Here is a 23,891-nt window from a genome sequence, read left to right as displayed (position 1 = left end):
TTATTTTTTTTGTCTATATCACGAAGCTGCTATTTGGGGGCAGAAAAAAAAATTTCACTATTTTTGGCCACCATCACCATCATCTTCATCATCATCCAATAAGATTTGCGTGCCACCGACATACTTTTCTTTACTTATACTGTTCGATTCCGAAACGATGATGGACAAAACATAAGCAACGAGAACTGAAAAAAAAGCGATTTTTCATTCATTCATTCATTTTTTTGTGACAACAACAACAACAACAAAAAAAATTGATTGACGAAAAAAAAACGAAACACATGTTTTCGAAACGAAAAGTAATCACGAAGCAGCAGAAAATCAACAAAATTCAACCAAAAAAAAAAAAAAAAAAATTGCTCGTATCTCAATTCAATCAACGAAAATTTCATCTTTTAACCATATCTCAATATCCCCCATCCACATGAATTACTCTCTCTCCGTTCAATCAATCACTAATTTAGTCTCTCTGAAAGTTTTCATTTGAAATTTCCGGTTATCCTTATTATTATTATTTTTTTTCGACTTCGAGTTTATAATCTTCGTCTGAACCATCATCATCCCTAGTTATCTGTTATCTAAACATTGTCGATGATGATGATGATGATGATGATCGTCTCTTCATCATAATTTTCGATATATTTGTCCACATCGAAATAAAATTGACCGAAAAAAAAACCAGAAAAAAATATCTTATCTCATCTCTTTTTTTTTGTATCAACTTTGACGAATGATCGGATTTTTTTTTGGCTACCACCGAAAAAAAAAATTCGAATGTTTTTAGTCATTCGAATTCAATTCGATTGATATGTCATATGTGTGTGTGTTGATTTTTTTTCGGTGATAAAAAAAAAATGTTAAAACACATGAAAATCACTGTTTTGGAACCGAATTACTAAAAAAAAAATGATCATCATCAACTAAAAAACAAAAAACAAAAATCGGCTTCACCACAAACGATAATTTGCCTACAAGACTATTATCATTCAGATGATATCGTTGTTGTTCAACGGAAAGAAACAAAAAAAAAAATTTTCGTTTTTCATTCGAATATTGTGTGAGTGAATGTAATAATAAAAAAAAAATTTTAACTTTAAATTAGTTTGTGATTTATTTTTCCATGTTGGTGGTTCTTTGTTGTTTCCACACCATTCATTTATTCATTATCCACTCATCATCATCATCATCATCAGTGGCTCTCATCCATATTTGCTTGTTGCTTCTTCTCATAAACAAATGTAAAAGAACCATGTTTCAAAATATGTGACAATGATGATGATCTCACTACCATCAAGTAAATACCATTAAGCCAACGATTTTTTTTCTCTATTCTCTCTCTCTTTTCTGGTGATTCATCTGATTTTCAAAAAAAAAAAAATTCTTTTCTTGACAATGATGATGATCATCATCATCTGACAATTGTCACATACCTGCATGCCTGCCCATCATGAATTGAATTTTCTGTTTATGTTTTTTTTTGTTTTGTTGTTTCTCGCACAAAAACCAACGAAGAAATTCAAAGTGAAATTTTTATTCAATTTTTGTTGTTGTTTTGACAATCAACCATTTTATTCAATGTTGACGATGTTGTTGTTGTTTGACGCCCTTTTGAAAAAATTTATTTTTTTTTTTCATTCAAAAATGACCATCGATTATCAGAGCCAAGAAAAAAATTTTTTTTCTTCTTTCATTGGCCAAATGACCACTGTCATAAATGATGTGTGCGTGTGTTTGTGTGTAAGGGTCGATTTGGTTGTTTAGTTTTGGTTATCAAAATCGATTGTGTCCACCTTTCATTGTCATCGTCGATGTCGATGTGTGTGTGTGTGTGTGTGTTTTATGTGATTGTAAAAATAGTTAAACTTTGACTTTATCGACCGAGCAATAAATTGAATTTTATTTATTATATTTGTTTGCCAGTGGCTTGCTTCATCGTCATCATCATCATCATTATTCATTGTCATGACAAAAATAGCCACACACATTACTAAAAACATTGCCAAGATTCTGTTTAAATTTCAGAATGTCAAAAATTGATTGAAATTGTTCGATCAAACAAAAAACATTCTATTCTATTTCGACCCACATAGACACACTTTTCGAAGTCATCAAAATAATTAATACAAAAAAAAAATTTGAATGAAAAATCAATTCAAATTCATCGATAAATGATGGCTTTTCAAAAATCATCATCATCATCATTGAAATGTAAGTAGAAATTTTTTCCAACAAAAAAAAAATTTTTTTTCTGATGTCCAAATATTCTCTTTTCATAATTTGTATAGTTTTAATGATTCTGACAATCATCATCATCATCATCAATTTTAATGATTGTGAATTGTCAACACTAGCGACAAAAAATGTATCACTATTCAATGATGATAATCTGGATGTCCTTTATCTAAGTAAAGATAGTTCGAATCGAAAATTGTTCCATAATAATAATGATTCAATGATACCAACAAATTTGAATGAAAATTTTCAAGATTTTTCCATTACATTTGAAAAAAATCAACTTAAAAAACAACGTCAACAGCAACAGCAGCAGCAGCAGCAATCACAATTTTTATATGATGATAATATAAAAGAAGAATCATCCGTTCCATATACGGCTGCATTAGCTCCAAGTAAGTTTGATGACCATGATGAATTAAATTTTGACGTGAATTTTTTTTTTTTTATTTCAACCACACACAGAGACAAATTTTTTATCAAAATCGAATATAATCGATAAAGAATCAAAGATTATTAGTTTGAATAATAGTCGTACATATGTACCAGTATCATTGACCGAAAACGGTGACGAAGATGATGATGGTGATGATATAGTACAACCGGCACCGGTTTTCATACCAACATCGACAACAACAATAAAATTGAATGGTAAGTGTGTTGATTTGATGATGATAACCATAATATTCATAATTGATAATTTTTATTTTCTGGTGAATGAAAAAAAAAAATAGATTTCAAATCAACTACATCACCATCACCATCAGTATCAGTAGCAATGAAACCACGACGTAAAAAGAAAAAGAAACGTCAACAAAAAATATCTAATAACAACAATGGTACATTATCATCATCGTCATCGAAACATAAACATGGACGACGACGAACAACTAAACCACCACCACCAACAACAACAACATCGGTGTTACAACTATCATCAACATTATCATTAGATAATTTTGTTGGCCATCAAAGTTTTCCATCAACATTATCTGATTATAAAAATCAATCAATCAAAAATCCAATCGTTGAAAACAATTATATACCGTCTATGGATACATTGCCTTTGTCATCTGCAATGATTTCGAATCATCATCATACAAATATTCGTAAAGCTAAAAACAATCAAACAATAACAATGATGAAACCAGAAGATCCAGAATCATCAATTGATATTGATTATATGGATAATACAGATGTTGATGATAATTTAATGATGCGAAACAATCATAGTAACAGGAACAATAATCACTATGTTTCTAGTCTTGTTGATGATAATGATTATCTAATGATGTTGTCAGCTGAAAGTCAACGTATTGAAACAGGTAATTGTTATGAGCTAATAGCCTTATTGATCAAATTGAAAAAAAAACATTTTCTTTCCTATTCTATTATAGTGGCTAAACCTGAACGATCCAAAATGATTAGTGATGCAACAACATCGTATTCACCACAAAACATAGATATTAAATCAATATTTGGCAATTATAAAAGTCCTGAATTAACAATTGATCCATTCAAATTATATGAAGATGCAAGTAAAGCTGATGCAAAGAATAATGGAGGTAAACAAAACAAAAATCGTGACCGAAACATGTTGACAACAAAATGACTTTTTTTTATTTTCATTTTCCATTCAAACAACCATCAACAATAACAAAAAAAAACATCACAGCAATCGATGTAACAACAACGGCAGATGAACGTAGTAAATATTCAAAGATTGTAAATCAAATATTCGACGATAAAGATGGTGTGGATCGTGTCATTGTTGAACGGCGACCAGTTTCATCGTCATTGCCATCATCATCATCATCATCATCATCTGTCAAGGGTATGTCAGATGTATTTTTGGTTATAAATTTAATTTATATGAATTGAACTAAGGGCTGGCTACTTAAATCAGAAGCTGAACGAATTGTGAATTTTGAATTTTATTTTTAAATTTTTTTTCCTTTTTGAATGTCATTGTTCACACACACACACACACACACACATTTTGTTGTTTCTCACACCTTTTTTTGGATTTCAACAAAAAAAAACCATCATCATCATCATCATCATCATTCATGACAATTGGTCTTCGATCATTTCTGTTTTCTATTTCTGACCTCTCACCTTCTTTTATTCATGGACAAAAAACAACGATGATGATGATGATGATGGTGATTTGAAATCATCTTTACACACAAATAAACTTAATTCATGTGAAGAAATGTTCAGTTAGCCTAGTGCATGTGGATATTTTGAGAAAAAAAAAGTAATACGATTGATTTGACGATCGGATTTTGTGTTTGTTTGTTGTTTGTCCAGCAAAATTTGCATAGAGATTTTTTTTTCTTTACATCTTTTCACTATAAACATTTTGATGTTAAAAATATTGTCCAAGAATAGAAATTTTGCCCATTTTTTTCTATCCGATTGATTGATTAGATGATTGATAATCAGCTTTTTTTCTCTGTTGTTGTTGTAGTTGCTGCTGCTGTTGATTCAAATATAGCCCACTAGGATTTTGTGTTTCTTTAATTGGAAACGATGACCATGTCCTTGTCCTTCTGTTTTCTTTTTTTTTAATTTTTCTGTTTTTATTCTTCATTTAGATTTGGATAATTTTCAGGTTATATATGCATCGGGTGTCAACAATAACAACAAGGATAAATCTGGAAAAAATTCACCATTTACATCATCATATGACAATCACAGGACGATCATAGCCACCACAACAACGATTATCGATCCGAAAAATAATCCCGTTGTGAATACAAGAAGATATAAAAAGAAAAAATTGAAGAATAATAATCCATTGTCATTTTATTATTCAACAAATGATGATGATGATGATAATAGCCATAATAATTTTGAATCAATTGATCATCATGATGAAGCATTGAATCCAATCTATCCTTTACATAATAATCCTGGTAATCATCATCATCATCATCGTCATCATCATCATAACCATAACCATAACCATAATGGTAATGGTAATAATGATGGGGATTTATTCCGAATCAAAACAAACACAAATAAAAACAACAACCAAAACAATATGGTTCAAAATTTTGATCCAAATAATAAAATAATGGCCGTTATCTGGGATGATGATCATCATGGTGGATCATCAAAGTTTGATCATAATCATAAACAACAACAAAAGCCATCAAATGAATTTGAATTGAAACCAGATTTTTTCAATTTTTTTGATAAAGAAAATTTGAACATAAACATTAATAATGAACCAAACAACCAGCGCAACAACAATGATATTGGTGGTGGCAATAATAATCAGAAAAAATCATCATCATCATTCAGGGATGGAAATTTAATGGTCGATAATTTTTTCGATTTTGATTTGGGTGGTGGTGGTGATCGAAATCAAAATCATAAGAAAAATACCCTAGACAAACATCGTAACAACAACAAGTCCAAAAATGATGATTTTCATAAAACAACATTTTTCGATATGAAACCACCATCATCATCGTCAAACCATACTAATAATTTAAAATTGGAACATTTCCTTGGAAAATTGGATGGTGGCAATAATAATAATAATAATAATAAATCGATATCGCATCAGCAAACTAGTTCATCATCATCATCAACATCGATTGGTTTGAAAACGGTGGTCAAAAACAACAATTCACCATCAACAACAATACATCAACATAGATTGAAATCACCAGTAATAAAAATTGCAACAAATGATAATGAACGTGAAATTGAATTGAAAAATTTATTCGATTCAAATATTCATGGCAATTATTATGATCGTAACAAAGCATATGAATATCTATTTACAATGATGAATGATGCCGATGATGATCGACAAAGGCGACCACCGAATCAATCATCATTTAAAGGTAAATCATATCATCTGGTGATCTTATCTTTTATTTTTAGATTGAATCAATAGGGAAAAATAATTTTTTTTTGCCTTTATTTTTTTGCGAAAATATTGAAATACAAGTGTGAGTGATATTTATTTTTTTTTCCTTGAAGCACAAGAGCGAGTGAAAAAAAAACACGAGAAACAAGTTATCTAATTAACATCATCATCACCATAGCCATGAAATTTTTTTTTTTAGTGACCGAATTTTATTCTCTCTCTCTCTCTCTACCACCATTCGAGAGTATTGAACTTCTTATGACATGTTGTTGTTTAACTCTTGATTTTTTTTGTTGTTGTTATTACCATCCACGATATTTCCAAGGGTGCCTCATCATCATCATCCTTGATATTATTTTTTTCTACTAAATGCTGATGCACATAGATTATCATCATCATTTATAATATAATTTATTAATTTAGTTCGATATAAAATACAAACATAACGATTATCCGGTGTTGTTGTTGTTGTTGTTGTTATTGTGATGGTTATTTTTGATTAGTAAAAAAAAATAACACTTTAGATGTGTTGTTGTTGATATTTAGTTTAGATTAGGTCATCATTTCCAGGTATTTCCGTGAAACAAACAACATGATGATCAAATAATGTAAATTTTAAATGAAAAGGAAACACAACTGTTTTTTTTTGGACAGTTCATTTCTCAATCCCATTATCTATTATCCATATAGAAGTAGTGGTTTTAAGAAAAAAAAATACAAATCCTGAATCCAAAAAAACAACAACTGGATGCTACAAGCAAAATTGCACGTTTTTCTTCTATGATAAATGTATGTGTGTGTGGCTAATTTATCCATTATCGCTAGTTTATCTTTTTTTTTTATTTTCATTCAGGACATCGAAAAAAAAACAACAACAGCCGTTTATTTCCTTTATTTCCATTCTCCTGAATTTTCGCTTTCTCTCCAAGTTTTTTTTTTCGTTTTTTCGTTTGTTTGTTTGTTCGGTACTTTCACAAACAGTTTGACTCTTTTATTTTTTTTTCTTTCAATGAATAAATTTCCAAAGACCATCAGATGATGATGATGATGATGTCTTTTATCTTGATGCTCTTTTATGATTTCTAGTTTTTTTTTTGTTTTTTGTTTTTCGTTTCATTTCGTTTTGAATCAATCAATCGAACTTGTGTGTATGTGTGTGTATGTATGTGTGTTTTGCTCATTTCAAGTTTCATTCAGTCAGTCAAAATCCATCCATTGATTGATTCATATGTGAAAGTTTTTCATAAATTAAAGACAAAAAAAAAACGCCGACCACGTGCATTTTCTTTTTCTTTTGTGTGGCCATTTAAATATTGATGATGAACCACCGGAAAATGGCTACAATGATTCGATTGAAATTCATTTTGATGATTTTTTTATTTACCTTGAATCATAATAATGTTACATTGTTTGTGAATGCAGCCATCGGAAACATCAATAATAATGATGATGTTGTTTATAGATTTGTTCAATATGATGATGATAAAAGCCCAGATGTTATGTTGGATTATTATGATGATAATACACCATACATGAGTGTCTATGACCACATTGGTTTTGTGGATAATAATCAAAACAAAACCAAAAATAAGCCAAAAAGTTGTTGTTGTCAATTGATAAAACCATTTTTTATATATAATTTTGTTTGTTTCTTTGTTCCACTCCATAGATATACTTGAAACATCGAAATCGACTACCACAAAATCACCGTCATCGGCGTCAATATCTGGTCATCAACGGTCACGAACACGAACATCGCAACAACAAACGACAACGAATCATCGAAAAATTGACAATGATATATATCGTATACGAAAACCATCATCATCATCATCATCATCATCATCATTGAATCAACAACAATTGACGAATAAATTTGTTGCCAAAAATGAACCAATTTTTCCATTTACAACAGCCATACCAATTAAAACTACTGCTACTGCTGTTACCTCCTCCACATCAACAAATATTGTTGATTCATCACCATCGATAGATCGAACGATTGATTTTAAACAAAATCAAAATATCAAATTTAATAATAATGATGATGCTGATGATAAACAAAAACAAACCTCAGGTAAGTTGATGACCTCAAATATTTTTTTTTGTCTGGCAATGGACAATTGCTCTAATAATTAATTGTCCAAATATAATGAACTATTGGCCCCCATTATATATGATGATGAAGTTTAATGATCATTTTTTTTAATGGTCAAAACAAAAAAAAGTCATCAATTAATTAACATAAATGTTGCTGGTCATCAAATATGATTGCGAGACATTTATACCCATATCATAAAATACCGGCTGATTTATTTATTGATTTTTTTTGTTACTTATTCAACAATCACCGTCAAGTGACATTTTTAAGTAGATTGTCATTAAGAAGATTAGGTCAAATATTTTTTTGCGTGTGTGTGATCTTGACCTTGCACTTGGCCAATAATTTATGAGATTGTTTGTATTAATCGATACAACGACAACAACAACAACATGTCATAGATTTATAATGGCGATGAGAAAAAATTTTTTTTTATCCTTAAGCCATTTATCGAATCAAATCAAGTGATAATTATTTTTATTCACACACACCTTATTTTACTTGACTGAAATTATCGATTGGTTGATTGAAAACTAATTATAAAATTTTTTTTTCATCATTTCACAACAACAACAACAACGTTGTAGCATTATTAAATGGTGACGAAAAGTTTTATTATTATTCAACACCTTTTACGACAACAACAACAACAACAACGATTAGTAATAATCAGCAGCAGCAGCAGCCTGAAATAACGACTGAAGATTATGTACTATATCCAAAAGGTAGCTTGATTAATCAAAAAAATCCAGAACAACAACAACAAAAGTCAACATTAAAATCGTCATATATTGCTAATAGTGGTGGTGGTGGTGGTGGTAGTAGTAATAATCAAATTACAGAAATTGATCAAAATCAATTGGCACAATTGTTGGAATATTATCGACAAAATGATCTGAATCAACAACAGCAGCCAATTACTAGTACGGATATTCAAACAACAACCACCAATAAACCGATTGCTTTATCGCAACCACAATCATCGATTCATCAGTTTGTCGAGAATGTTGTAATCGATAATAATAATAATAGAAATAAAATCAACAACATAATTGGTAAGTAACAACTGGTTTTGTTTTGTTTTCAAATCTGGATTTTGATTATTTTTTTTAAGATTCAATCAATTGGAATGACAACAATAATGGTGGTGTAACAAAAGCAAAAATCCTTCGACCATATAATAATGATGACCATTATATTCAACAACAACAAAATGTTCAGATTTTACCACCGACAACAACAACAACAACAACCACTGATTACAATTTACCAACTTCTACACCAACACAACAAAATGCACAATCTATATTGACAATGATTACACCGACTAGAAAAGATTTTAATTTCAATATTACACCAAAGACAAAATTGAATTATGATGATCAAGTGTCTATAATTCAAGCACCACCGACCATTACTAGCACTAGTAGTAGTCTACAAAATATTGATGAAGTTACACTAGGTATTAGACCGATATCCTTCATATCATCATCGAATAATGATGATAATCAAATCAAAACGACGACAAAACAAATTTCACAACCAATCACTTTCGATGCTTTTCATTGGAGTTCTGCTTTTTCAAACAACGACAACAACAACAACAACAATAATGGTGATGATGGGAAATGGACACCGAGACTAAGACAAAATCAAAGTTATGTATCTAATCAACAATGGAATCATCGACAATCATTTGGAAAACAAAGACAGACTCCATCAAGAAATTTTTTCAACAATAATTGTAAGTAGACAACCATTTACATTTTTGTTTTTCAATTATATTAATTTATTCATTTACATTTTGATTGATTTGATTGATTGACAGATCGACAACAGAATATAACAGACAGCCTGATCAATAGCTATACACCATCACCATTGAATGTTGTACGTATATTGCCGAAAGCAAGTGTTGAAAATATTCCATTACCACCGATAAGTGAATATGATGTGCCAGATATTCCTAAACAAAATCAAGATTATATTGTTAAAGTGGAAAAAATATCGCTAACAAATCTAGATGATTTACGTAATAACATTGCCGGAACAGCTGATGTTATGGTCAGTAATGATAATGATAATGATGATGAAAATGTAATGAAAACACCTACAAGTGTAACAACAACAGCAAAATCAACATCACAACTTCGTAGACCTCCACCGAAAAATCAGAAATCAAAATCACCACAAAAATTACAAGAAAGAATCAAGAATAAAAATAAAAATACGAATAATAAGAATAATAGAAATATGAAAAAGACGAAAAAAGAGCGTAGTAAATCACGTCGATTACAGGACGTATCGACCACTAGTACGACCGTGTCACCGGATGATGTAGATGAAGATTCATCATCACCAATAGATGAACGTGAAGAGAATACCAACGGTGATGATGAACGAGAAGAGGAAGAACGAGAAATGGAAAATACTACAGAAAAAGAAAATGAAAATGAAGAAGCAACAACTTCGACAACTGAAACGCCTGAAACTGAAAGCAATGAAGATGATACGCCAACAAGTTTTGAAGAAAATGACGATGATGATATCGAAACGGAATCATCATCAACTACGACCACTACTACACCTTCACCATCCACTACAAACAAGCCAACGATGATGATACCGCCTTACCCACCCTATCCTTTACCACCAATGATGCCACCGTTTATGTTTCCACCGGGAATGCCTTACCCACCACCGCCACCACTTCCTCAAATGCCTTATGGACCATTTTCGATGCCAATGTTTTTGCCACCATCATCACCATATTCCTCACAAATGACATATCGGCAACCAACACCAAACCATTATACGGCAAAACAACAAGCACAACCAAATGTTTCACAAAGACCTGGTCCACCATACCAAACACCATCCTCACCAGCAACGCCCCAGTCGCAACAACAACAATATCAACAACCACAAATGCAATATCAACATCCACCACAGACATCATATAGGCCAATGCAATATACATATCCACCACCACCCACATCTCCCAAACAACAACCACAACGAGCATATCCATCTACATCATTGCCACCGATGCAATATCCGCCCACACAACAACCACCAATTGCTTATGCACAACCGAAACCCGTACATTCATATCCTTCACCAACACCACATATGTATCATTCAGCAGCGGCACCGATGAGAAATTATCCCGGTTCCAATCATCATCATCAACAAGTCCCACCGATGCAAAATGCCAAACCAATTGCCCACCAATATCCAACAGCAGCTGCTCGTCAACCATATGCCCCACAGCCGCAGATGATGAATTCATATCCAAAACCAAATATGCCGGTTGAGATAAATAAAAACATTGTAATCAATGCTCCTGACCATGGTAGTGGTTATCCACCATATTACAAACGACAAGATTCGTCATATACCAAAAAGAATCATGAATTTGATAATGCACCAAAATTTGATATTAGCCTGGATGTTGTTAAACCAAAATATCCATCATATCCATCATATCCAAAATATCCACAACCACATCCTCCTGTCGCGACCCATTCGGCTCCAAGTTCACCACCACCACCGCCACAACCACAACAGCCAATGATGCCGATGTATCCACAAATGTATCCGCCAACCAATCCTGATTCAAAACCAAAAGTAGAGTAGAATAATTTTTTCTGTTCCAATAATCCTAAATCCCTAAATCCTTTTGATTTTTTCGTTTTCTAGAACATTTTCATGTCATTCAAAGATAATCTAAAAAGAATGTTACCAAAATTACGTCTTCATTCGGGTGATCCGTATCCACCGGAATTGGATATCTATTATAAACAAATGAATGGTACATATAATCCAATGGATCCAATGGAAAATTTTTGGACAAATATTAATCGTAATGATAATAATATGAATTCAAGCTGATGATCACGATGATGATGATGCTGAGGATGATGATGAGGAACACTTGGGCAGCGGCGACCATATTCTGTGATGAATCCATTCGATATTTCCATCATTTCACTCAATCGCGATCAATCAATCAATGAATTTTGATTTTATTTTTTTTTATTTATTATTCCATTTTTTTTACACAACACCATAATGATGAAAACTTGAACAACAAAGCAAAAAAACGATTCATATATGTGCCAAAACTTTGTTTGGAAAAAAAAGTTTGTCACCTGTTTTGATTCAATTGATCAATCAATCAATCATCAACCGATTTATTTAATTTTTTTTTTCGCCGCATTTGTGTAGCAATTTCATTCATTTTTTCTCACACATTTTTTTTTCACTCAACAATCTCTATCTTGCTCACTCACACATTTGTGTAGAATATATAGTCATCGATTTTTTCTTGTCTTTTATTTTTCATTTTTATTTTCTTGACAAACCAAAAACATTGAGTAGTAGTAGTAGTAGTAGCATTTATTTTTTGTAATATACAAAATAAAATGATGAATGACTAAATAATATAGATTAATAATAATCAACAATATATAATCGAATGAGACTGTCAATTTTTGATGGTTTGTTTTCGTGATTTTTTTTCGTTTTAAATTTTTACAATTTTCTTTTTTTGTGCGGGAAAAAATAAAATTTAAAAAATAAAAGATTCACAGATGAACACCAGATGGCGTTCGTTTTTGTTTTTTTTGTTCATATTGAATCGAATCGAATTTTTTATTTTATTTGACCATTAAGCCTGGATGTAGATTAGCCCATGCTTCTCGACGACACATTGCAATGTGTTCATCTTCATCATCATCACCATTGACAAGATCATCTTCATTCCAGCCACCGGTTAATTTAAGAAATTGTTCCTCATCAAATGAATCAATTTGATTGCCACGCATTGACATGTAGATATAGCCACCGATAAATTCATGTATCACTTTACAATCGGCACTAATACATTCGAATTCTAATGTTTCATCACGAAAATTAATCGACATTCGTTTCACTTCCCAATTAATATTCCAATTGATCATTGTTTTATATCTCCATGTTTTTCTCAATGTTCCATTATTTACATCGATCAATACGAGTTTATCGGGCATAGCACCAAGGAGATCCTGATCGATAATCAAACAAATAAAAATTGACAATCAACCAATCAAGATTGATGAAAAACAAACCTCTTTTTTTGATTTGTGAAATCGAACAACAAACAATGTGATTCCATAATCTTTCAATGTTTGACATGTTTTTATGAAATTCATTTGTGCTTCAATCAATGTGTTTGTGTTGGATATTTCATGCGCCAATTTGATTCGTGCCAAAATCTGTAAGTAGAACCCCAATCAATTAATCAATCATTCAATTCAATTCAATTCACTATAATCAAATAAATTGTTTACCTGTTCTTTTGATTTACGTTTCAAAAATCTTGGTGCAATAAATTGACTTGGATCGACATCCAAACTTTTTAGCTCTTGTTTATTGACATTTTTTGTTTTCGAAAATTTCGATTGAATCTGTAATAGCTTCAATGTATTATGGACTTGTTCATCATATGATGAATGTGCCATTGTATGACCTTGGCTAGCTTGTTTACATGCAGCAAACCATTTTGCGTACTGTAATTCACTTTGACATTTAACATAATAATAACAACGTGACTTTGATGAATCAATTATCTGGAAACAATATCGTTGTTGACTGGCCAATACATCTGGATTCACTTCGCATATATTCATGTTCAATACGATTTCCGGTTCTTTTGTTGGATTCATTGAATCGTGATCAAAATCTTGTGGCCTATATGCATATAATGTTGTATCACGAAATATTGTATAGTATGTACGATCATTTCCAGAAATTGTTGACTTGATTCTTGCCAATGTTGATGTGGAATTTTTCATTTTTTGGCATGATATTTTCAATTTATCTTCCAATATTGGTATTTGAATTTTTGAACCAACCATCCTGGTGACGATTCCACCGCCACCACCACCACTATTGGATTTTTCCACAATACTAAATGTTTGTAATTCTTTTTCCAATGTTTCTAATGCACAATCTACTTCATCAATATCATTCGATGTTGATGTTGATGATGATATTGAACCATTCAATCCATTACCATTATTATTATTATTATTATTATTATTGTGATTATGGTAACCATTACCATTCATTTTGGATTGATGGTGATGATTATGATGATGATGATGATGGCCATTAGAATTATTGTTATGCATTGACGGTGGTGGTGGTGTTGATAATAATCTATTATCAATTTGTTTACCACGACCATTTTCACCGCTACAATAACTAACCTGTAACATAATACCAGCCAATGTATACATTTCATCTTCTGTACAGGATATTTGTTCCTGGAGAATGTTCCATTTTAAATTTTCATAAAGATAATTTATACGTGTTAATTCTGATGATTTTAGATCATAAAATGTAAAATATTTAACTTTCAATAATAGCAAATCATTTTCACAGACATCTTGTTCGAACAACGAAATGGATGCATTGAGCCACGCAGAATTCAATCGGGCTTTTTGTATTGATGATTTTGGATGCGGTAACAATAGCGGAACTGTATCACGTGAATTGTTGCTATTGTTGTTGATGGTGATCGAAAATGATTTCGTCAGACTATGATTTGAATCATTCATTGATGATGAACCATTTGATGAAATTGTTGTCGATGATTTTTGTGATAAAAGACTACCATTTGATGAATGATTCATCATCATCATTGTATTACTGTAGATATTGTTGTTGTTGTTGTTGTTATTCGTTGTTGTTGTTTTATATCGAGATAATGTTGTTGTTGTTGATGGAAACCTTTGCAATGGACTTGCTTGTAAATATCGATTATGATGGTTATGATGATCATTACGTTTTAATTCATGATTTGTCAATGGTCTTGCAAATGACCATTCTTCTGGATGACTAATGTTGATTATTTGACATAATTTTGCCACAGCTTGCAATACATTGACGGAGAAATCAATTTTTAATTCTTGAATATTCAGATCAGGAAATTGTATCCTTAGTGTTTGATGCATTTGTCGAAATTCCAGGATCGTATTGGCACACACGTCCACTTGGTCCATTGTCATACGGCAATTTTTTAGCCATCGTTTTTTTGTTGGCCACCACAGTGCATAATCTGACCAATCATGTTGTGCACCTAGAAAAATTTAAAAACTTAAAAAAGTTTTTAAAAAAAATTTTTTACACTTACCAATTTGTTGTCCAATCAAAGCCATCAAATTACCGATAGAATAATCACCACGTACACGAATGAGAACATCATCATCATCATTTTTATGTTCGATATTTCCATAATAAACCCTAATTTTTAGGGGCCATGTTCGATCGTTTTCCATTGTTATTTTTGTTTTTAATTTTGTCAAATATCCGTTTCTGTTTTGTTTTGTTCAATTTTATTTGTTTTTGTTTATTTGATTGATTGATTGATTTAAATCATTGGCGGCGGCTACAAATTAAAATTGACAGGAAAAAAGAAATATAGAAAAACAAAAATATCGTGTTTTTTTTATTCATTCATTTTATAAATTGAAAAGGAAATTGAAGATGAACAACCAAAAATGATGATGACACTTGAACAACAATCAACCAATTTAGTTAGTCAATCAAAATTTAACGGAAATGAATTGAATTACACACACACACACACAAACACTCAAACATTTATTTACTTAATTCAGGCAATTGTTTCGAAAAATAACATTTCCGTTAATCATGATTTTTCATTGTTTTTGTTCTTTTTTTTCTCATTTGGTTTCTGGTGTAGATTTCCAATGTAAAATAATAATGATTCACATTGATAATCAGATAGTCAACAAAATTTCTTTCGGTTTTTTTTCTCTCCCTCTCTCTCTCTCGGTTACCGGGTAAAAAAAAAATTTACTACACAGGAGATTTTATCTCATTCTCTCTCTCTCTCTCTCTCTCTCTCTCTCTCTCTCTCTCTCTCTCTCTCTCTCTCTCTCTCTCTCTCTCTCTCTCTCTCTCTCTCTCTCTCTCTCTCTCTCTCTCTCTGGTATCCAGCACATAAAAAAAACTATATCCATGTGAACATCATCATCATCAACTTGATTTGGATATATACACTGATGGGATTATCACGTTGTATATGTGTATGTTTGTGGTTTTCTCACGACTCTCATTTGCTTGTTGATATGTTATCAACAACAACAACAACAACAACGAAAAACCAAAAGCCAAGTTATACAAACCAACATGAAATGAATGAATAACAAAAATAAAAATTTGTCATTTTGTTTCGAAAAAAAAACCATAGAAATGATTATCTGCAATTTGTTTTGGTCTGTGTGTGTGTGTGTGTGTGTGTGTGTTTGTTTCCAACAACGACGACACACACACACAGACACCGAGATAGAGAAAAAAGTGAGAGACACTACTAGTACTAGTGATTGACAATAACAACAAAATTTTTTTGTTTTTTACCAAAAAAAAAATGTTTCGATTAAATCAATCGTGATTGATGTTGATATTGGTAGTATTTTTTTCATGTTCCTGTTATGTTTCACCGAATGAAAAAAAGAATGGCCGTTATAATTTTTTCATCCATTAATTACAAACTGATGGATTCTAGAACAACAACAACAACAAAAAAAATGGAGAACGAGGACAAACATCAAGATGTTTTGTGTATGTGACATGTTTGCATTTATTAAACCATCATAAAAGACGATTTAATATTAATTATGATGATCATAATGTCTTGTGACAAGTATGATTTAGATAGTAGTAAAATTTAGAGCGATAGATAGAGAAAGAGAGAATACATTCGATCAAATAGATTAAATCCAAGGATGAGAGGATCATCATCTTGATAAGTCAATCAACTTAAGACTATTATCTATCTATTGATTGATTGATTGATTGATTGATCCGGCGATTATTTGGACTTTTTTAAGTCATTTTTTTCTGGTTATTTTCCCTCTTGCTACCACAACACCATATGACATGAATGTATTTTAGTGGATGATATACACCACCATCATCAATTAATTAATCTGATGATGATGATGATGATGACAGATATTGATGATTACAACAACAACAACAACAACAAAAATGGATTAAGTTTATGATTCCAAAAATAAATCTCACAATTAATCTTGGGGTGAAACAACATTTTTATCATTTTTTTGTGTGTAAATAAAAAAAAGCAATCATTCCACATAGCAAAGGAAACGGAAATTTTTTGAAAATGTGCAAAATTTTCCGGAAATCGATGATGATGATGATTCATTCATCCATTGGATCATTATTATAAATTTTGGAGAAAAAAAAATTTTTTTTTTTCACTGCAATTTCATTGTGAAAATCAATCAATCGAACAAATTTGCTTTTTTCGGCTTAATTTTCTTTCTCTCTTTCTCTCTCTCTTTGTAGTTCATTTCATGTTGAGGGGATTAATATATAAAATTGAACCGAGCGTTTGATAAATTGACCGTTTCAATTTGATTTTTTTTCCTACTACTGCTGCTGCTGCTGCTTTTGGTTGTTTAGTTTTCATTCATTCAGCGGTGATTCATGATCGTCATTATATGCGTGTGTGTGTGTATATGTGTCTGTGTGGAAACGATATTTCAACATGTAGCAACAACAACAACAACATTAATAAAAACAAAAATCACTATTGTGATTCTTCCGAAATGGGAAAAATCATCATTATCATAATAGATACGGTTTGGGGTCAAAGATTTAGTTATCGCTGAACAAAAAACCAAAAATAAAAAAAAAATACAAACGAACCAGGAAAGAAAAAAAAAGTTTCAAAATCAATCCGTTGTTGTCGTCGTCGTCGGGAATTGAAATGAAGCAAAAAAAAACCGGATGTTTTGATTTCGTTCGTGAAGCAAAAATTTTCAAGGTTTAAAATATATCATCATCATCGTTGTTGTTGTTGTTAATTGCATTTTGTCGATAATGTGGATGATGTTTGGTGATGAACAAATGTTTTTTGTATGAAAGAGAAAAAAACAACAAAAACAAAGAGTCAATGACCAAAATATTTGGATGAATTTAAAGCAGAAGATAAAAAAAATTTTCAGTAAAAAAAAAATATTGAAAATCTGGTGAGAATAGTAAACACACAAAAATTACTTTAATTTTGTTTAGTGCTGCTGCTGTTTGGTATGGTTGTTGTGTGTGTGTGTGTGTGTATGTTTGGAAATCGATAAAGAATGTTTCTTTTTTTCATTTTTTTTTTTTTGAGAAAAAAAATCACCACACCTGTTATATCAAGTGAAAATATCACAAGATCAATTTTGTTGATCTTTGTGTAATATTAATAATATAATTTGATTATTGTCATAGGAACCAATGCGCTCAATGACCACAAATATATCAAACGATGATGATGATGGTGATATAAATCTAAATTGATGAATCGAGAAATAATCTTTGTTTACCGTTCGTACACATATATATAGTTGACTATAAAAAAAAACCGCAAAAAAAAGATTTTTTTTTCTATTGACAAATTAGCTATGTACATATTTTTCTTTTCGAGAAATCTCAACATTGTGAACAGTCATGTGTTTGATATATATCAGGAGATGTTTTTTTTTCATATTCACCTTGATTTGAATGGAGAAAAAAAAAGTTTTCAATTAAAATTCATTTGGCTTCACCAGTGCTACGGCATAGGACTTGCCCAAATTTTTTTTTTTTTTAGTTTTAGTTTTAGTTTTTCGATTCAATTCATTAAATTTGGGTGAAAGTATGGCATACAGTCAGCCGGTCTGATAAGAAAACCGATTGCATTGCATTTGCAGTGCAATAATATACTATATACTAGAGACGGAAATTACGGTCACGATATTTATGGATTTTGGTTTCGTTTCATATATTGAAATCATTAAACATTCAACAACATCTTTGATTTATATAAGATGAGAGAAAGAGAAAATAAAACAGTCACACAGATCTTTGACATAAATCTTTGAAGGTCACAAAGATATAATGATGATATTGAAATTTATTTTAAAATAGAAAAAATAAAAAAACAAAAATTCAAACCATTTGAAAAAAAAACAGAACCGGAGACTGGGAATCGTTGTTGTCCAAATCGTTTCCCGTTGGTATTTTATATATTGAAGATCAAAAGAAAATGTTTGAAATTCGATATCTGTCTGTGTGTGTGTGTTTGTTCATGGAAAGAATGACAATGACAAAAAAAAAAAAAACACAACACAACACACAACACTCATAGGGCAATATAATTTTTGTCTGATGAATTCATATGTCACATATGTGTGCTGGTCTGTATGTGAACAAAAAAAAAATATTTCAAGATGAAACACACCATGAAAGTATATAACACGACGGAAATTGATTCCAGTACAAAAAATGAAATTTGAGATTTTTTTCGTTGTTTCAAAAATCTACCAAGAAAAAAAACATGAAACATGAATCGAGTTGAAAAAACAAAAAAAATTTTTTTTTGTCAACTAAAGACTACGCCCGAAAATGTGATGAATGATTATGATGATAATAATTAGTCGATTCGATGACAATAAATGTGAACGAATTTTTTTTTTTTGAAAATCATCATTTCGATGGATGAACACATAAAGGATAATAATGTTTTGATGATCTTCGTCGTAGTCGTTGTTGTTGTTTATTGGAAATGTTTCATGTTCATTTTTTTCACCATCATCATCAGTGTTTGTAGCAGCAGCAGTCTCTCATCACATTAAATTTTTTTTTTTGTTTCGTCAATGTTGCCTGTCAATGGTCATATCATCATCATCATCATAAACAACGAACCAACATTTTTTTTATCACATAGAAAAATTTTTTTTTTGTTTCAGAAGAAATTAAAAAAAAACGTAGCGGTATATTGATATGGTACATAATTATAAATTATCATGATCATCATCATCATGTAATATAATCATCACCATGGTTATCTGGATCATCATCATCATCATAAATGTGTAAATATCGAATGAATGAATGAATTGAATTTCGATGACAACCGATGTTAATCGATTTATGTTTGCGTGTGTGTAATATATTCATCATCGAATATAAATTTTCTGTATATGATCGAAAACACACATCTTACGGTTATTGCGATGAAATTAGGCTATTATGACACTTTATTTTTTAGCTGTAAAAAAAAAATTTTTGCCAATTTTCATTACATCAACAAATGGAACGAAAATGAATTTTTTTTTGTTTATCAATTGATAACAAGACTGAGAGAGAGAGCCGAGAGAATAAACTGTTTTTTTTTCTTGCTGTCAGAATCGTGGTTTTTTTTTTGATTATGACAACTATTGACAATGTGGACTACGACGACGACGATCTGTTGTCGTTATTGCAGCAAACAACCGTATTATATTGGTTTTAGCAGCAAAAGCAGCATGGATGCAAAACTGAAAAAAAAACACTAGATGCACACACACACACAATACACCACTACCGATTGATGTAGAATGTGACCCAGAATTTCTATGTGTACCATTCAAATGGAAAAAAAGAAGCTATATTACTGAAACATTTCTGGTCAGAATGTTGACAACAACAACAATAACAAAAACAACCAGAAAACTCTTTTTCTTCGTCAAAAAAAACCATGATGCAGAAGCAGCAGCAGCAGCAGCCGCAAATGCTAATTTCTGCATTTACATTTTTTTTTTTTTTTGATTTTCAAGGCCAATATTTGCTATTGTATTGAAATGACCAGAGAAAACTAAACTGATGATGATGCGAACATACTGGCCACTACTGGCTATAAATTGAAATGATGATGACGATGATGATGATGATGAAAGGGTTGAACCACATAAAGGTATGGTGGTGGTAAAAGTAAAAAACACACCGAGAGAGAGTCAATTTCAAATTGCAAATGAGAATGAAATATCAAAATCAAAAAAAAAAATTTTACCATTATCGATGTATGTTTGGTCACGGTTGAATAAATGATGGTGTTAATTTTTTTTCTGTTTTTTGTTTTTCTTTCTAATGAAATGAAAAAAAAATTTCTAGTTAAAATATATCATCATCGAACAAATCGAAACGCACCACGCATAACAAACACCTGATGTTTGTTGTTGACAAATGTTTTTTTTTCTGCTAACAAATCAACGAAAAAAAAACAACACACAACACACAAAAATGATCGATAAATGATTGATTGATTAGTTGACAATTTTTTTGTATTAATCATGGGAATCACGTCATTTGATTAGATTATAAATAAATATACATAAGGTCAAAATGTCAATTTGTAATCAATAATCATGTGATGACATTTCGTGAACAAAGGTCATTTGTTTTGTTTTCTTTGTTCGATCATTATTTATTGGTTCAATAACATTATGAACTCTCTGCCATCCACACACACACACACACACTGATAGAAATTACGACAACTTTGAATACGATGCAATTTTAAAGGAACAAAAAAAAATATTAAATGATCATTCGACTTGGTGTTTTTTTTTCTTTCGTTGAAATGGTGATTTCATTTCATTTGTTCGATGATTGTTGTTGTACAAGCACAAACCACACATGCACACAGGTGAATAATAATAACAGCAACGTCAAGGTAATGGCAATGAAATCGAAAAAGAAAGAAAGAAAATATTGCTGAAAAATCGAAAAAAAAGAGAAAATGTTTGAAAGAGAAAAAAAAAGTTGCCAACGGCTTGAACACACACATATACACAACTTATGACTACGGCGAAGACAACGATAATGATGATGATGATGATGATTATTACGGCAAAGTCAAAGTTTTTCTTTTCTTTTCTTTTCATTCTATTTCTTAATTCCAGGTTTGAAATTAAATTTACCTGTATGTATAGAGAAAACTTTACTTTTTTTTATATTGAAGAGAAAAAATTGAGTTTTTTTATGTGTGCTATTATGCTTTATGGGTATATACAGAATGGCTTTTCACTTGTTGTTGTCGTTGTTGTTGTTGTTTCACACAACACTTGACTTTGAAATGAAAAAAAAAATTTCAAAGAAAAACCCAAAGAGAGAGAAACCTTTTAAGATGTCAAAGGTAATAAAAGAATTTTTTTTTTTTGGCCAATGGTCACAAATAATATCGAGTGGACAATAATCGATTTGTTGAACAGAAAAGAAAAGAAAAGATTTTCAGTATTGTTCGAAAGAGGAATAATGGATAATTTTCTTGTTTAAATGATGATGCAAATATCATTGACTTTTTCAAACTTTGAGATGATGATGATGATCATCATAATAAAATGAACTTTGCCTTTCACCATCACCAGAACCACCAATACTATGATGACGAAGAAAACGATGAAGACAAAGATGTGAATGATGATGATTATTTATAAACAAACATCACACACACACACACACACACAACAACACAACAGCAGCACTTGAAGATTATAAAAGATCAAATGATGATGCACCAGTGGAGAAAAAAAAATTAGATGGTTTTTTTTGTGTTTTTCTCAACAAAAAAAAAATGTTTATATTCACCATATTCTCTCTTCAATCACTAATGAAACACTAAAGGAAAAAAAATCACGTCGTCGAATAAATAAATATTTGGCGCGCATACATTCAATGTCCATAAGGTCTTCGTCAAAAAAAAAAAAAATTTTTTTCTTGCAGATGAGAATGATGAAGAAGAATCACAGATACACCACAATCACCACCACCACCACCACCACCATGTATAAATAAACTTTTAAGGGCCACTAACTGTGTGCCCGTCTGCTGTTTATGATATTTTTTTTTCTTGTTTGGCTATGTGAAATAGATTTTTCTACCCAATAAACTTGATGAACAAACCAACGAATGAATGAACGACATGGACAGACATGGAATATACAAGGTGTTTATCAAAAAAGATTGAAAGCTTTTTTTTCCATCATTCAATCTGATCATTTGGTGTGTCTGTGTGTGCGTTTGTTGTTGTAATGTAATGGACACACGACCCATCGATTGATTGAATGAATGAAATCTGTGCGTATATAATGGATATAAATGCAAGAAAATCGAAAAATGACCACCACCACCATAAATGTGGTTTTTTTCTTTTTTTTTTTTGGCCAACTTACATTTTAAGGAGGGGTTAAACACATAAAAACAAACTTGTGGCACGTGTCAGCTTTTCGATCAATTTCAACAATCATCCATTTAGATTGGTTAGTGTCAATGTCAAATGTTCAGCTTGATTTACAAACGATTTATTCATTCATATATATAAAAAAAATGATTTATCTACACAAACACACGTACTACTACGTGCAACAATAAAAAAAATGCTGGACAATCGATCCAGAAACAAATCAACAACAACAAAAACAACAACCATGGAAAGAAATATTTATGGATAACCCAATCCAGCAGCAGATGTAATTTTTTTTTGGTCTATGGTCTGGGTCAGATTTTTTTTTGCCTGGCCAAATTGAATTTATTTTATGTCAGAAAAAACCATATGGTTTATTACTTTGGGCCTATCTGTATCTAGCAGATTTATCTCTCTCTCTCTGTCTTTCTTTTACACAGACAAATAAATAAACAAACAAACAAACAGACAAACAGTCACACACACCTAGACACGAAAAAAAAACATAATGATGATGACCAAAGAAAAGAAGGAAAAAAATTCTAATCTAGATCATTTCTAAATTTTTTTTTTTCGTTACCAAATAATTGATGATGATTAATGTG

The 23,891-nt window shown here is 30.9% G+C and overlaps 2 protein-coding genes across 8 annotated transcripts; one reads left to right on the top strand and one right to left on the bottom strand.

Annotated features, from left to right (window-relative positions):
- The first annotated feature begins 50 nt into the window (after nucleotides 1-50).
- Nucleotides 51-12,394, top strand: LOC124491599 (uncharacterized). Its single transcript, XM_075731330.1, has 13 exons — nucleotides 51-299; nucleotides 1,921-2,208; nucleotides 2,286-2,627; nucleotides 2,698-2,883; nucleotides 2,967-3,557; nucleotides 3,630-3,797; nucleotides 3,908-4,066; nucleotides 4,833-6,095; nucleotides 7,791-8,198; nucleotides 8,810-9,277; nucleotides 9,337-9,966; nucleotides 10,051-11,852; nucleotides 11,925-12,394. The coding sequence occupies exons 2-13, from the start codon at nucleotides 2,169-2,171 to the stop codon at nucleotides 12,114-12,116; spliced, it is 6,249 nt and encodes a 2,082-aa protein (XP_075587445.1). The 5' UTR covers nucleotides 51-299; nucleotides 1,921-2,168; the 3' UTR covers nucleotides 12,117-12,394.
- A 151-nt stretch (nucleotides 12,395-12,545) lies between these two features.
- LOC124491594 (unc-112-related protein-like) lies at nucleotides 12,546-21,889 on the bottom strand. Of its 7 annotated transcripts, XM_075731391.1 has the most exons (6): nucleotides 21,252-21,889; nucleotides 21,115-21,188; nucleotides 15,403-15,657; nucleotides 13,556-15,348; nucleotides 13,334-13,480; nucleotides 12,546-13,270 (listed from the first exon to the last, which is right to left on the bottom strand). In XM_075731391.1, the coding sequence occupies exons 3-6, from the start codon at nucleotides 15,545-15,547 to the stop codon at nucleotides 12,884-12,886; spliced, it is 2,472 nt and encodes an 823-aa protein (XP_075587506.1). In that variant the 5' UTR covers nucleotides 15,548-15,657; nucleotides 21,115-21,188; nucleotides 21,252-21,889; the 3' UTR covers nucleotides 12,546-12,883. The 7 variants fall into 7 exon arrangements, with proteins under 7 accessions (XP_075587506.1, XP_075587496.1, XP_075587490.1 ...); XM_075731381.1 differs by lacking the exons at nucleotides 21,115-21,188; nucleotides 21,252-21,889 and adding an exon at nucleotides 19,239-20,764; XM_075731375.1 differs by lacking the exons at nucleotides 21,115-21,188; nucleotides 21,252-21,889 and adding an exon at nucleotides 17,970-20,753.
- Nucleotides 21,890-23,891: the final 2,002 nt, after the last annotated feature.

This window comes from Dermatophagoides farinae, chromosome 1, assembly GCF_024713945.1.
Source record: "Dermatophagoides farinae isolate YC_2012a chromosome 1, ASM2471394v1, whole genome shotgun sequence".
Taxonomy (NCBI): Eukaryota; Metazoa; Arthropoda; class Arachnida; order Sarcoptiformes; family Pyroglyphidae; genus Dermatophagoides; species Dermatophagoides farinae.
This window is presented reverse-complemented; position numbering and strand designations above follow the sequence as displayed.

What these genes read in the sequence shown, in the direction of transcription:
- LOC124491594 (XM_075731391.1), bottom strand. Translation starts at nt 15,547, where the DNA reads ATGGAAAACGATCGAACATGGCCCCTAAAAATTAGGGTTTATTATGGA. An exon ending in AACGTAAATCAAAAGAACAG is followed by an intron (nt 13,481 to 13,555) that starts GTAAACAATTTA and finishes TTCTACTTACAG; the next exon opens with ATTTTGGCACGAATCAAATT. An exon ending in TTCACAAATCAAAAAAAGAG is followed by an intron (nt 13,271 to 13,333) that starts GTTTGTTTTTCA and finishes ATTATCGATCAG; the next exon opens with GATCTCCTTGGTGCTATGCC.
- LOC124491599 (XM_075731330.1), top strand. Translation starts at nt 2,169, where the DNA reads ATGATGGCTTTTCAAAAATCATCATCATCATCATTGAAAT. An exon ending in ATCATCATCATCATTGAAAT is followed by an intron (nt 2,209 to 2,285) that starts GTAAGTAGAAAT and finishes TAATTTGTATAG; the next exon opens with TTTTAATGATTCTGACAATC. An exon ending in TACGGCTGCATTAGCTCCAA is followed by an intron (nt 2,628 to 2,697) that starts GTAAGTTTGATG and finishes AACCACACACAG; the next exon opens with AGACAAATTTTTTATCAAAA.